Source organism: Cynocephalus volans, chromosome 7, assembly GCF_027409185.1.
Source record: "Cynocephalus volans isolate mCynVol1 chromosome 7, mCynVol1.pri, whole genome shotgun sequence".
NCBI lineage: Eukaryota > Metazoa > Chordata > Mammalia > Dermoptera > Cynocephalidae > Cynocephalus > Cynocephalus volans.
The window spans coordinates 152,272,845-152,288,501 of NC_084466.1; the positions used below are offsets into that span (position 1 = coordinate 152,272,845).

Consider the following 15,657-nt stretch of genomic DNA (forward strand, 5'->3'; position numbering starts at 1 on the left):
CTTTCTGGGGATGGCCCTTCTATCCATAAAAAAATATTAAAAATACATTTTATGGCTGTGTTGGTATAACGACAAATAACCAGGCTAGATTGCAGTCATTTCTTTTTTTTCCTGATTTTAAAAGAAATGAAAGATGTTTTGGGGCCCTTAAAAGTCACATGGGTCCAAGGCACAGTGTCTACCACATCTGATGGATGAATCTGCCCTGCTCTTCTGTGTTGTTCATAAAACAAACCATCTGGATCCATCACCAGCTCCACAAGGACATTTGGGGATGGAGAATATGATGTTTTACCCACCACGAGTCTGTTTCAAATCACAGGGTGGGGAAGGATTCTGACTTATCTTATAACCTTCTTGGTGACAGAACTTGTTGGCTGTGGTGAGGTCTATCCTAACTTTATGTTCTCCTTGGACCTGGGTTCAGGCCAGTCTTCCCTGTTACCAGTGATGGTGCACACAGCAAGCTGGCCCCGTTTTTGGACAAAGGTTGCTCACAGGAGCTTTGTTGAGAAGAGAAGCTTATCTTTGGGGAATAGTACACACAGTTCCTGGTGGGGCTGAGTTGAAAACAGTAGGTAACAGTCGCACTGAATGATGTGAGGAGGGGTTTGTTCATAAAACGTACACTGACAGCCCAGGAGAATTGGGACATCTAGGGCCGAGCCCGTGGCGCACTCGGTAGAGTGCTGCGCTGGGAGCGCGGCGACGGTCCCGCCGCGGGTTCGGATCCTATATATAGGAATGGCCAGTGCACTCACTGGCTGAGTGCCGGCCACGAAAAAAACGACAAAAAAAAAAAAAAAAAAAAAAAAGAATTGGGACATCTAAAGGAGAACTTGACCTTAAATCTCCTCCGGCAGTCTTCCTCGCCTTCTCTTCTAAGCATAATTGCCATGTCATTATGATAATGATTCACATCTCCACTGCAATTTTATTCACAAAAATTTTCTAACTTGATTTCAAAACCACCTGTACATTAGATATGGAAAATATTACCACATTACATTATCTATGTTATGTTGTATCGTATTATATTACTACTCCTGTTTTGTATGCTAGACCACTACTAATATAATGAGACACAGACTGTCAAAGTTTTGTTTAAATAAGAAATCCAGTGGAGTGGTAGGTTCTACTTTTTACCCCTTCTGTTGGCTTAACAGAGAAAGCTCATCAGTGTTTCTAGAATATTCTAGAGCATGGAATATCAATATAAATATCATGGCCAGGGCAACTAATTACTAAATAAGCCAAGCATCAGAATTGCAGATTCTTTAGAGGTTAAAGATTACTTTCACTAGACATAGAAATAATCTACTTAGTTTTCTCCATTCTTTCACTCATTATAACTCCACCTTATAAAGCCTTGCACATAATAGGCATCAAGTGAATATTCTATAGTTAAAAGTATGACTATGATGGCAGCAAAGAAAAAAATGTCTTCAGTGCTAGAAAGAGTGCTCTGTAATCTCCAGTGTGTCGTGGACATTCGCCCACACTGAGGCGGCTTCCGCAGCAAGACTGGTCAGCATTCCACCAGGCCATGGCTGACAGGAGTCCTCAGGTCAAGGGTCTTCTGGAGTTCCTGGGCCATGTATGGGCTGAAGGGGCACGTGTAAGGTTGGGAACCCAGGTCCTCTGGCTTTACCTCTCTAGAGGTCTGATGCTGCCACTCACTGGGGTTTTCTGGCCTCCTTGAGGCACTTCCATGCAGTAGGAGTTTCAGCCCGGATGTTCCAGACCCATAGATCCTTCTGTCCACCCAAACTGGAGGAAATATCCTTTTAGTTGCACAGAAGGTAGAATGAGCACTTCTCTCCCCCAAGCCCTACTCTCTTCCTTGGTCTCAGACTTTTGAAAACAAAAGCCAGGACATCTTACGGGTCACATCGGCTCTCGACTCTGTGTGCATCTTCCCCAGAGCAAGAGGCACAGGGCTCCACCTGCGAGAGGGAGAGACAAGGGTAACTTCAGGGAGGAAAATACAACGAAGTTCACTGGCCTTAGAAAGCAGTATAGGATACTGAGTCGGACTACCCAGACTCCAATTTCAGATTGCCACTTTAACCCTGAGAAAGTTAACTTGGCTTTTCTGAATCCCACTGTCATCATCTGCAAAATGGACATAATAACAGAACCGACAAGGGAGTTGTAGTGGTCGAAGAAGATCAAGCTTGTAACGTACTCAGGAAGGCACCTGGGGTGAGTAACCAGTCACAAGATGCGAGGAGTAGCATTTATGACTATCCCTACGCCTATGACATAATGTCATAGGGAAGACATGAGTGTTTTGACATCAGCATATATCAGCCCAATATACCAAGACTAAGGCAACCTCCTGACACAGAAGATTAATCCCCTAATACCCCTTCTCTTCATGACTCCCCAGGAGCCTGGGTGGAGGTGAGGCTGCTGAATGGCACAGGGAGGTGCTCAGGCCGTGTGGAGGTTCTTGTCCAGGGCATGTGGGGGACCGTGTGTGACGACCTCTGGGACCTGCCTGAGGCAGCTGTTGTGTGCCACCAGCTGCAGTGTGGCCAGGCGGTGGCAGCCCCCACAGGGGCCCACTTTGGGGCAGGCTCCGGAAAGATCCTGCTGGATGATGTGCAGTGCGTGGGCAACGAGAGCCACCTGGGGCAGTGTGTGCACGGGGGCCAGGCCGGGCACAACTGCGGGCACCAGGAGGACGCCAGCGTCATCTGTGCAGGTGAGGGGCAGTTTCCTTAACAGGAGGTCACTGCTTTGTTTTCCCTTCAAATAATACTCAATGATTGATTTTACTGAGTATTGTAAATAGCTCCATAGACCTTAGCATGTAGGTTTCTTCTGTTCATCAGGTTCTGGCAATTCATTAGGCCCCGCTCCAACCACAGAGTCTAAAGCTGCCACCTCATTGTACACATCGTCAGGTCAGTCTCGTCTTTGCTTGGTTCTTTTGCTTTGTGGCTTTTTCTCTATAGAATGTCCCCTTCATATGCCAAGGTGGCAGGGCCTTTGCATTGCACAGCTTCTAGCATTCTATACTCCTAAAATGTGCTGTGTAGTGTGTATCCTCGTGCAGGTGGTCACATGTCATATGCGAATGGTGGTCCCTGGAGTCATGCAGCTTAGTGGTCCTGTGTGGCTGAGTCTCTCTAGGGGTCAAAGAGCTAACAGCCATCCATAGCACGCCACATCGCACAGGGGGCCCAGATCAGAGGGGGAAAGACTTACAGGGGAAGCAAAATATGGGAAGTAGGTTCTCATCCCATCAGCCAGACTTAAAAAGTCCTGCACTTGCCTGACAATAGGTACATTGAAAATGTGTAGTTGTCTCCGAATGATTCAGGGGCTTAGTCAGTTGAGACAATATGAGTTAAAATCGACTCCATGTCTACCAGATAACACTTACGGTTGTCCAACCATGTTTTTTAAAAATAGATTCACTAATTCGTAGACACTCATATTGTGCTTACTAATCATTCTCTTAATTTCAAGCGTCTGAAAATGGAGTGACATTAAATATATCATTGGAAGAGGACACAGAGAATGAAAGAAGAGACTAATCCTCCTTTTCTACATGTTTGATAGGACAGTGGTGAGACCAGTCCTCGTGGGGGACAGAAACAGAAAAATGCTGAGGGAAATTCCATAGGTGATGGCACAGGCACGCATGTGCATAAATACATAAAGGGGTCCATTCAGCCATACGAATTGTGTTGTATAAAATAGGACATCAAAATCCTGAATGTTTATTCACCTAAAAATTTAACAAAATTTGAGAAACATAAATGAATAAAATGACAAAGAGGCATACAAATTTATCCCTGTTTGTATTCTTTTTATGATATTAGCAGACACTCCAGCTTTTGATTAGTGTCAGCATAGTGTTACCTTTATCCTATTTGTGTTTTTATGTTTGAAGCAAACTTCTTTTAGATAGCATGTACTTGAGTTTTACTTTTTAAAAAATCCTATTTTAAAATTTCTGCCTTTTATTTGAGGTGTTTAGACTATATTTAATATGATTATTTGCATGTTTGGCCTCTTATTCACTGCTATATAAAAAATTACTCAAAATTTCTCATTTTAAAAACGACAAATATTTATCATCTCAGTTTCTGTGGGTCAGAAATCTGAAAGCAGCTTAGCTGTGTAGTCCTGGCTCAGGGTCTTTCATGAGATTATTGTCAAACTGTCAGCCACAGCCACAGTCATCTCAAGGATCACCTGGGGTTTTCTTCCCAGCTCACTCACAAGGTTTTCTGGCACGTTCTGCTCCTCATGTGCCCTTGTACTGGGGCCTTAGTTTTTTGGTGGCTGCTAACTGGAGGCCTTCCTCAGTTCCTTGCCACATGGGTCTGTACAAAGGGCAGTGAACAGAATGAAAGCTGGCTTCTCCCAAAGCAACTTATGAGAGAAAGACAGAGAGAGAGACAGAGAGAGAGCTCAGGACAGAACCCACAGTCTTTTGTATTCAATCTCAGAAGTGACAGATCATGACTCTGGCTGTATGCTATTTGTCAGAAGTGAGCTGAGTCCAACCCAAAGTCAAAGAGAGAAATCAAGCTTTATCTCTTGAGTAAAGGAGTATCAAATAATTTGTGGGTATATTTTTCAAGTCAGCCCAGTTTAGTTTAAATCTACCATTTTGGAATTTGTTTTCTATTTATCCCACCTGTCCCATTTTACCACTTTCTTTATCTTCTCCATTGTTTTGGGATTTTTCATGACTCCATTTTATCTACTTTTTTGGTAATTATCTATAACCATTTTTAAGTGATTATTTTAGAGTTTATAATACAGATCTTTAACTTACCACTCAATGCATAGTATAAAAGTCTTACAATAGTATAATTCCATTTCCCCATCCAAGTGTTTGTATTTGTCATACATTCTATTTCTACATATGGTATAAACCCCACAATACATTGTTATTATTTTTAGAGGAGTCAATTATCTTTTAAGGAGATTTTTTAAATAACAAAAGTAGTCTTTTCTATCTACCTCTACCTTTGCCACTTCCAGTGATCCTCATTTCTTTGTACAGATGCAAGTTTCTACGTGGCATCCTTTTTCTTCTGCCCGAAGAACGTCATTTACCACATCCTGCAGTGCAGGTCTACTTGTGACAAATTATTTCACTTTTTATATGTTTGAAAACATCTTTATATCATCTTCATTTTTCAAAGATATTTTTGCCTGGTGTAGAATTCTATGCTGGTGTTTTTTTCGGTAGTTTAAAAATATTGTTTTTGTGTTGTCTGAATTTCATCCTTTCTGATGAGAAGTCTATGGTCATTATTATCTTTTTTCCCTTTATATAATGTGTTTTTGTCTCTGACTGCTTTCAAGATACTCTACTTATCATGGGTGTTAATCTATTTGAGTATAATATAGCTTGGTGCAGTTTTCCCTTTGTTTTTTTGTAGTTGGGATTCATTCAGATTCTTGGATCTGTGGTTTTTTAAAATCAAATTTGGAAGTTTATATCTTCAAATATTTTTGTCTCCTCTTTTTCTCCTTGCCTTCAGGGGCTTCACCTAAATGTGTATTAGGTTATCTGAAGTTGTCTCACAGTTCACAGATATGTTCTCTCTCTTTTTTTTTTTTCAGTGTTCTTTTTCCATAGCATTTAGCTTTGGGTATGTCTTCAAGTTCACTTATCTTTTTCTCTGCAATACCTAATCTGCTTTCATCTTATTCAGTTTATTTTCTGTCTCGGGCATTTTTGATTTCTTCTTGAGAAATTTGATTTAGGTCTTTTCTTATATGTACCATATCTCTACTTTCATGCCTGTCTTTCCTTTACCTTCTTGATCATATCATATAATGGTAATTATTGTTTTCATGTCTAGTAATTTTATCACTTCTTGGTGTGTTTTCATTCATTTATTTTTCTCCTCTTTACAGGCACAGTTTTCTGTTTCTTTACATGCTTGACAATTTTTGATTGGATGACAAATTTTGCTAATTTTATCTTGTTGGGTACTAGATTTTTGAAAAAATTACCAATCCTACTTTAATCACTTAAGTTATTTGAAAACAGTGTGGTCCCTTTGAGGCTTGTGCTTAAGTTTTGATAGGCAGAACTAGAGCAACCTTTAGTCTGGAGCTAATGTTCCCCTTTATTAGGGCAACAGCCTTCTGATTACCCTGCCCAATGCCCCATGAATTGTCATGTTTCACTCTGAGTGGTAGGAACAGGAACTATTCCCAGCCCTGTGTGATCTCTGAAGATTGCTTCTCCTGCTAACTTTAGGCAGTTCTTACTTTGGTCCTGGATATTGTCTTTACATATAATGCTGATCAGTACTTGGATAAATACTTGAGAGGGACCCTCTGAAAATCTTCGGAGCTCTCTCTATGAGCAACTTCTTGTACTATTCCCAGTAAACTCTAGCCACGTTGTTTTCCCTGAACTTTCTGCTCCATCTCCTCAACCTATGAAGTCTGCCAGGATCCACCTGTTCACCCATCCCTGTGCTGTGGACTGGAAACTCTCTCTAATTAATAACCGGGGATAATTATAGGACTCCCAATGTTCATTTTTTCTCTCTTAGTGATCACTCTCCTGTGCTGCCTGGTATCTAGCATCAGAAAGCTACAATTTAATGTATTTTCTCTGATTTTTTAAGGGTCTCAAGTGGAATGGTAAATCTGTACCCAATTATGATAGTTTTCTACTGCTGTCATAAAGAATTACCACAAACTTAGCAGCTTTAAACAACATCAATGTATTGTTTTATAGTTCTATAGGTCATAAGTCCAGTGGGCTTGGCTGGTCTCTGTTTCGAGTGTTAAAGGCCAAAGTCAAGGTGTAAGTACAACTGAAATCTGAAAGAGAATTCATTTCCAGCCTCCTTCAGGTTGTTGGCAGAATTCAGTTGCATGAAATCATAGGACTGAGGTTCCCATTTCCCTGATGGCTGCTGGATGGGAGCTATTCTCAGATTCTAGAAGCCACGTACATTCTCTAGCTCGTGGCCCCTTCATCTTAAAGCTGCATCAGGGGATCAAGTTCCTCTCATACTTTAAATCTATCCTGCCTCTTTTTTTACCATCTCTCAATAACTTCATCCAGAAAAGACTCTCTGCTTTTAAGGCCTCCTATGAGTAGATCAAGCCCATGCAAATAATCCAGGACTATCTCCCCATTTTATTATGTGAAACTTAATCACATCTACAACATATTTGTAGGTTCCAGGGAGGAAGGGCATAGACGTCTAAAGGAGAACAATATTCAACCTACCACACCAGCTACCACACCTGGGGTTGAAATAGAAATCAGATTATTTTATTATAAAATGCATGAAAGACAATAAGAAATGTCAGGAATAGTATAATGAATTCCTGAGTACTCACTAGTAGGTTCTATCAGATCTTCATATTTTGCTATAATCATTTTAGGTTTTTAAAATAAAATAATGCATTAATTGAATGATATTTTATGAGTTAATATGAAAATGGAGGCTGTCTTATTGTGTTATGAGAGACTCTCATGGTTTAAGCTACTAAGAGCTCAGATAAATTCACCAAATATCTAGATAGATGCCAAAAAGTTTTATCATTTAAGTGCATATATCTGGATTGTTCCTAAAAGGAATGAAGAGAAAATTTGGAATTTATTTTGTGGTCATTTAAAGGGTTGGAATTCACTAACTGGGTGGAAGTTCTAAAAACACTGGATTTTCCATCCCACTGTGCTCTGATAACTAGTGTGAGATGTGTGTGTGCAGAAGGGAGGTGGGTGGTCCTCCCAACCTGAATCTGCCTCTAGGGGAGCCGACCAAAGCCCTGACAGGGTGGATTTGGGTCCAGCCAGTCCCTCTGGGCTCGTTGTCAGAAGTTCACTCTCCCATGTGTGAGGAGGAGGCATCTAGCAGTGACCAGGCTTGTCTTTGTTCTGCACTCACAGGTCAAGCCCTGTCAGCAACCGCGCCCACCACGGAGACTGCGGGGCTTTCTCCAGCTCCCACTCCAACAGGTCAGTTGGCATTTGTTCTATGGGGAGTAGGAAAAGGGAGCCACGTGACAGACACTGGGCTGGCACCTTCTCAGACCTGAAGCCACACTGAGTGGTGACCATATCCCTACAAGAACTCCTTGCCTCTGAAGGAGATGAGTCCGGAATGACATTGCATATTTGACTGTGACCTTCAGGCTGCATCTGTTTTCAAACTTTTATCTTTCTAAAGTTGGTTTAGGGGATGTCCTAACTACAATAGATGCCTCTGTTTGTCCCCACTGTTTGTCCCAGGTGGTGGATTATCTGCAACCATGGCCACAACAGAGCCTGCAGCCCTGCAGTCCACACCCACTCCCCCGGCGGGTAAGTCCTGAAGAAAATGTGGGAAGGGGCTAACATTGATGGAACATTTTGGTTTTCTTGTCACGTAATTAACATTTCACTTTATGCTCACACAGTTTACCCCAGACTCACACCCATTTTTTTTACATAGGGAGACACATAAAAATTAATTTTCCTATAGTTAGTTGACTAGAAAGTAGTAAAGTCAGGATGTGAGCGCATATCTGTCTAATCCCAAACCCATATGCCTCCATTTGCCTCCTCCTTTGGGGAGACAGCATGACAGGGAGAGAAGCTTCTAGCAAAACTAATTGCTAAGACCCAGGTACATTAAGACCTAATCTGAAAATTGTAAAGCCCATCTATGCCTTTCAGATTCTGTGTGTATTGTCTTCTGTTTTCTCTGAGAGCTTTTAGGACCTTTCTCTGTTACTTATGTTTTGAGCTCCTGTGATGACTTACTTTGATCTGAGTCTTTTTTTACTCATTATTCTGCACACTCGGTTTAAGCTTTTAGTGTAGAGATGCATGTTCTCTAATTCTTACAAATTTTCTTGAATTATTTATTTGACAGCTTCTTGCCTCCAGAAATCCTTCGGGCAGATGTTGGATTTCCTATACTGATCTGCCAAATTTGGGGACTTATTTATGTTTCTTTAATTTTGCATTTTTAAGACATTTTCCTGTGTATTCAAGTTTTCTTCATACTATCTTTCAAGGGTTTGATCTATTTCTTAAAAATTTCGGCCACTGTATTTTTTAATTTCTAAGAGCACTTTCTTGTTGACTGACTTTTTCTTTTTCGTAGCTTCCTCTTCTTGCTTTGCAGATATGATGCCTTCTCTAACTCTTTTGGTATGTGGATTATAGCTTTCTACTCAAAACTTTCTTCTGTTCCTTTTGTTTTCCCTGTTTCTTCTCTTTGTTTTTCTATTTGTTTTAATTTATGTCTTTTAGGCTAGAGACTTTTCTCAAAGATCTGGGTATTCCCACTGTCTTTTGCACTTAAGAATGAGGCACTAAGAACCTGATGGGTTGAGGTGACATTTCTGGCTGCTGGTTTTCCATTAGCCGAGTGGGAAAAGACAACTAACACATCCAGTTCTCAGTGCTGCCTTCAGTTTTCCTGATGTCTACAAAGAATGGACCTTTGGGATTTAATTTCTCCAGAGAATTAATTTCCTGGCTGTGGGTGGGGAATAATCCAAAACTCTTCTACAGATTTCCAGCCAATGTCCACTGTTTTAGTGATTGGACAGAATTGTAAACTAGGTGAGTTATAGAACAGTTAGTGATCTTATCTTTGCAACACAAGTCCATGCAAAGACATTATTTAAAACAGCTTGTTTATAGTCTTATCATGGAATAGAGGGGTCTGTAAAGCTGTTTAGATAGTTTGTCTTGCATATCATGGTTTTGTACAATCCATCTGTTTTGCAAACCATAGCTTAGTTTACCTTAAAATTATGTAACTCTTTCATTCCTCAATAGCAAGTGGTATTAGGTCAAGTCTCATGTTCCTAAAAGCAGTGTAGAAAATCAGTTAAATTTTAAAGATTTTTATTAGAATGCTTGTGTTCAAGTTCAGGAAGGCCACATACAGGTGTTTGACCTTGATCAGATTACTTGAACTCCCCGAGTCACAGTTTCTTTATTGGCAAAAAGAAAAAAAAAAATAATTGAACCAATATCGGAAATTCGCTGTGAGGGTCAAATGAGATCAAACTTTATAAAGGGCTCTGATGGTGCCTGTAATGTAGTAAAACTCATGAAATGTTAGTATTATCCTTATACCATCACCATCGTCATCCTTGTTGTTTTGTGGTATATGGAAGGTATGAGTATAACGGAACCAGTAGTATGAAAGTCTGATATAACAGGATGAAGGCAATACCCTGACACCAGAAGGACAGCCCCCAGTGTCTCCCCTTGTCGTGCTTTCTCAGGAGCCTGGGTAGAGGTGAGGCTGCTGAATGGCACGGGGAGGTGCTCAGGCCGCGTGGAAGTCCTCATCGAGGGCACCTGGGGGACCGTGTGTGACGACCTCTGGGACCTGGCTGAGGCTGCTGTTGTGTGCCGCCAGCTGCAGTGTGGTCAGGCAGTGGCAGCCCCCACAGGGGCCCACTTTGGGACAGGCTCTGGAAGGATCCTGCTGGACAATGTGCAGTGTGTGGGCAGCGAGAGCCACCTGGGGCAGTGTGTGCACCAGGGCCAGGCCAGGCACAACTGCGGGCACCTGGAGGATGCTGGGGTCATCTGTGCAGGTGAGGGGCTGGCTGTCAGTCTTCCCTGGCGGTGTTACAGATAGCTTTCTACATGAGAGTGTAGAGATAGTGGATGTTCTCTCTTGACTGAGATCTTCAATCCCTTCTTCAGTGATAGGACTAACTTTCCCTTGTTAACCAAATGAAAACACTCAAGGATATTTTCTACTGAGCTTGACTGAGAGCCAAGGGCCACCTCCTGTCTTCTTTCCAGGTCATCTTTTGAGGTGTCTAGCTGACCTCCCTGAGGAAAGCTGTGTGCTCTGCACCCGCCTCTGCAGAGGCTTCCCCACCTGCAGGGCCAAACTGCAGGGACCAGCACTGCACAGCTTCTTACCAACGAAGAGCAGGATCCGAACTCACCAAGTTGTGCAACCCCATGGGAAAGGAACCTCTGCACATCAGGAAATAGACTAAAACTCCCCCAGAATGTATCACTCTCCCTCTGTGTTAGGGCTAGTTTCATTTCCATGCCCTTTACTGCATATGTGGGCTGAAAGGTAGAGAAGAATGATTGATGTCACTCATCAATGGCATCTCTAGCCCCTGACTTGCCAGCCCCAAACAGAGAAACCACACCATCAACACACATTGAGCCTCGTTAGTCAAGTTAAGAAAATGATTCAGGACACTTGATATTTACAAATTGCCTCATACACATAGTTGAATCTGATCTTCACAATATCCAATGAAGTTGCCACCACAGAGACTGTCCCCATTTCTCAAATGGCAAAACTGAGGCTCAGCAAAGCAAAGGGGCTTTCTTTATTTTTCTTACATCTTGCCTGTTGCACTTCTTTAGAAAACATATTGATTGGGTCCACCTATGGGCCAGGCCATGTGCCAGGCACTGGAATTATGGAGGTGAACCGGGCTGACCCCATCTGCGTGCTTGTGGAGCAGCCAGAACATTCAGACAACAACCACAGAAATAAGTACATACAGTAATTACAAAATGGAATGAGTGCAGACACATTCAAGGAAGTAATGAAAATACATAAAACAGAGCAAAAGACAATTCATATTTGCAAAACGTAGAACGAAAAGAAAGGTGGCAATAAAGCCCAAGGTCCCGTCTAAATTCTTGTCATAAAGTCCTGTACGTGTGGCCATAAATGAGGCTCTGAGCTTCCTGGGTACCAAAGGCAAGAGAGAAACACAATCAGTGACAAGATGGGGCATCCATAAGAAGGAGGACAGCTCAGTGTCCTGGGAGACAGCAGGTTCTCTGGTCCTAAAGCTGGGAGGCATGCCGGGGAGGCGTCGAGGCAGGACCACCACTGATGGCTCAGAATGTCTCCCACGACTATTCCTGCCCGCTTCTTTGGGGTCTCCTGCAGGCCTCATTACACCTGCCATGGCACCCTCACTGGATCGCAGTGGTTTATACCCATGGAAGACAGGAGTGGGGCCCCCAAAGCACACCTCAGGAGTTCTCGGCTCCAGGGTGCCCAGGAGTCTCTGCAGGTACTTGTTAAGGTACAGAAGAGGCCTGGCCTCACTTTACACCCACCCCTGAATCTAAGTATCCTCGGGAGAAGCCCCCAAATCTGCATTTTTAACAAGCCCCTCAAATCATGGGATTCTGGGGCCGCTGGTCAGCTGGCCATGCTTTAGGATGCCCTGACCGACAGCCCTGCCTCTCATGTTCTCTCTTTCTCTCCACCTTGCTGAAACCATCTTCCAACTCCTGATAGGCACAGATTCTTCAGAAATTCTACCAGTAGATAAAATAAACTATATATTTTTAAGATCTGCATGGGCCAGTTTGCGTGGGATAAATATAGAAGGATCTCTGCAAAATCACCACTTATGTATCATGTTTAAGTTAGATAATTCCTGAATACACATCACAAACAATTTATATTCCATTCATTTGTGTATATGAGGGTTCATGGAAAGATGCATATTATCTTTTAAATCTGTTTTTCCATGAACTGTTTGAAGTTCCCTTACACAGTATGTACATCTGTGTTTATATGAATAAAAGTATAGAAAATCAGGAATGGGGCACACCACACTGGGCGTAGAGTTATCTCTGGGTGATAGACTTGTGGGAGATTATTGTTTGCTTTCTGTTTGTTTTATCCAATTTTTTCATAAGGAACATGTATCACTTTATAACTGAAAAATAATTGAATGATCAACCCCCAAAAGTAAGCGTTAAGAAGAAATAGTTGCCTTGTGTACTTGCCAGGATGTGGCCTCCTCGGGTCTCAGGAGCAGTTAGTGACAGAGAAAGGCCAGAGGCCAGGATCCCACTTTGCCCGTGATATCACTTTGTCTTGATGGCAGGGCAAGGCAGCACCTCACGAGCTCACAAGGTGGCGCTCTGCCCCATCTTGACCCTCTTTCCCGTAGATGGAGGGAAGCCCTTCATGCCCTCAGCCTGGCCTGCGACTCCACAGACCACACCCCTGTCCACAGGTAGGATGCCCTCTGTGTGCCCTTGTGCTCCAGGAGTCCACCTTCCTGTCCTGTGGGCACCTCTGCTACCCACTGTCCCGGGTCCCGCATGTATGTCCTCACCCAAATCAACTTCACTGTTGGTCCTCAGAGTCAAGGATTGGGGGAAGTTTCTGGTGTATCTGAGAAAAATCCGGTGCACAGTCCTGACCACAAATTCGCTCCTTTAAATGCCATTCAAGGAGCAGCCCCTGGAAAGTCTGGTGAGAAGAGAGTGACCTCTGATGACCCAGGCCAGCATCTTGAGTCCTCAAAGGACGGTAGCTGGGAGACTCTCTGAAGCAATCTGCTGTTCCAGGGAAAAGATGCTAACCCACAAGGAGCATTTGAGCAGCCAAGAAGCAGCCAGGCAGGCAGAAGGGCCAGGAAGGGGGTCCCACCGCTCTGGAGTACTCTCCCAAAGCTCATTTGAGCTGCTGTGTGGTGACTCAGGGGCTTGGGAGGCCACCCTGGGTGCTGGTGGCCAGAGTGTTACTTCTCCAAAGCAGCCTTCGTTCAGCATACTGGGGTCACAGGCACCTTGGAACCAGCTAGAAAGGGTGTGATGTGAGTCTGTATGGTTCACACAAATTCTCTCTTCACCCTGGCAGGTGCTGAATCGTCTACCCACCAGCCAGAAGGTAGGACAAAGTACACGTGCTGAACCATTAAATGTGTTCCTTCTCAATCCCCTCTAGTGGGGCACAGGAGATGACAGGGAGGGGGGATGTCAACAGAGGGCCTTGTGATGCCAACGCCGGGCTGTGGGACAGCTGTCTCCTAGTCCCTGGCAGGTGCACTGACTGCCACATCTTCCTTGGGCAAGTCAGCTAAGGTCACTGCACCTCAGTGTTCTCACCTGTCAAATGGGACTAGAAATACGCTTATCTCCACCTCCCTCATGGTGCAGTAAGGAACAAGGGAGGGAACAGAAGTGAAAGAGCCTCTACATTTGTAAAGACAGCAGAAGCAAAATGGTGTCCTTGTAACAAAGTCACTCCTGCATCCAACTCCACTTCCTCTTGCTGTCACTGGTCCGGATTGGTTCCACCCAGAGTAACCCAGGTCCCTGCTCCACTCCCTAATCTTTCAGTCAGACACACTGAATGCACCTGGGGGTGTGAGGAAGGGGAGGGACACTGAATCCTTTTCTGTTCAATAATGTCTTTCAAAGTGCCCCCTGCAGTCCTGATCATGAAACTCCCACTCACTCCCTCCAGCAAAACCCAGCACATCACATAACTCCCAGCAAGACTCTGCCAGGGCTGCTGGGTTAGGGCAAAGTGCACAGCGTAATACTCAGGGTTGGAAGGTGGGTTGTCTGCATATCAACCTCAGGTCTTTTCTCAGCATCAGTCGTCTGGGCCACCCCCAGTTTTCTGTTTGACCGTCTGCCTTGAGACAGCCCCAGTGCCCTGTGCCTCCATCAGCAGAGAAAACCCAGGCACATCTCCACACTAGCTCTGACTCCTGGAATATTGCTCCAGAAGATCTAGGGATGAGGGCTATGTGGCCCTCTTATTTTCCCAGGGCTCAGAAAACATTTTCCTGATTTTAATGAATTTAGCCTCTTCTGTGTCCTCTCTAACTCTGACTGGGGAGTTATTCCTAACACGGGGCAGCTCAAAAACAGCATATCTCCTGTGGCTCTTCATATGATTGGAGCTTCGCCTGGGCAGTGCCACTCTCAGTGCTCCATCGGGCAGTGTCTGTAATCTGGTGAGGAAGGCAGGTGCATTCTCGGCACCACCATCGAGGCAGGTGGTGGCAAGCGCCATGAAAGGTACACTGAAAGTACACAGCGGCGAGGAAAGAGGGATTCCAGGAAGGGTTCGTGAAGGTGACAGGGGAAAGAGGGTTAGAGGATGGTAGAATTTCAGCCTGTGGTCCTGGGGATAGTGAGAGCTTCTAGAAGATTAAAGAAAGACAATGCTCAAAGGAATACTTTCCAACCAGGGGTCCTGCAAGTACAGTCACACACCACACAACCATGTGGACCACATATCTGATGGTGGCTAAACTGTATAGCTTAGGTGTGTAGTAGGCTATACCATCTAGATTTATGTAGTAACATGCTATGATGTTCACACAATGACAAAATCGCCTACAAAGCCTTTCTCAGAACGCATCCCCATCGCTAAGCGATGCAAGACTGTGCCTTATGGGTGTGTTTGAGGTGCACCCCGTCTCATCACACTCCTGGGAGACCCCCAGCTCACTGTTGACGCTATGTCTTCCTACAGATGGGCAGGAAAGGGGTAATCTAGGATTTGACTTTGCTGCAGGGAGAAACCCTTAGCAGTCTTATCTATCTCACATTTCACAGCTCTTAGGGGACAGATGAGCTCGGGGAGAGCCCCTGAGCCTCAGGCCTTGAGTTCTTACTCCACAACTATCATCGGTCTCACTGCACTGCGATCCCTGCCATGCTTTCTGACTTTCCCAAAGAATAATAAGAGTGGCCCATGTTCTCTGAACACTGATCATGCACATGCCAGGCTGTGCTAGCATTTTACCTGCATTACCTCACTTAATCCTCAGAGCAGCTCCATTAAATGAGCATTATTGCGATCACCATGTTTACAGATGAGACACCAGACAGGTCAAGGGACTTGCCCAGGACCACACAGTGGAGAAGCAATGGGTCTGGGATGC

General features: G+C 44.0%; 1 protein-coding gene across 1 annotated transcript in view; it reads left to right on the top strand.

Annotated features, from left to right (window-relative positions):
- Positions 1 to 15,657, top strand: part of LOC134381810 (deleted in malignant brain tumors 1 protein-like) — a 50,385-nt gene that overhangs the window by 34,159 nt on the left and 569 nt on the right. Inside the window, exons 9-13 of the mRNA XM_063101615.1 lie at positions 2,407 to 2,710; positions 7,901 to 7,969; positions 8,243 to 8,314; positions 10,240 to 10,557; positions 15,192 to 15,260. Coding sequence (XP_062957685.1) covers positions 2,407 to 2,710; positions 7,901 to 7,969; positions 8,243 to 8,314; positions 10,240 to 10,557; positions 15,192 to 15,260 — 832 coding nt within the window. The remainder of the gene's footprint in view (positions 1 to 2,406; positions 2,711 to 7,900; positions 7,970 to 8,242; positions 8,315 to 10,239; positions 10,558 to 15,191; positions 15,261 to 15,657) is intronic.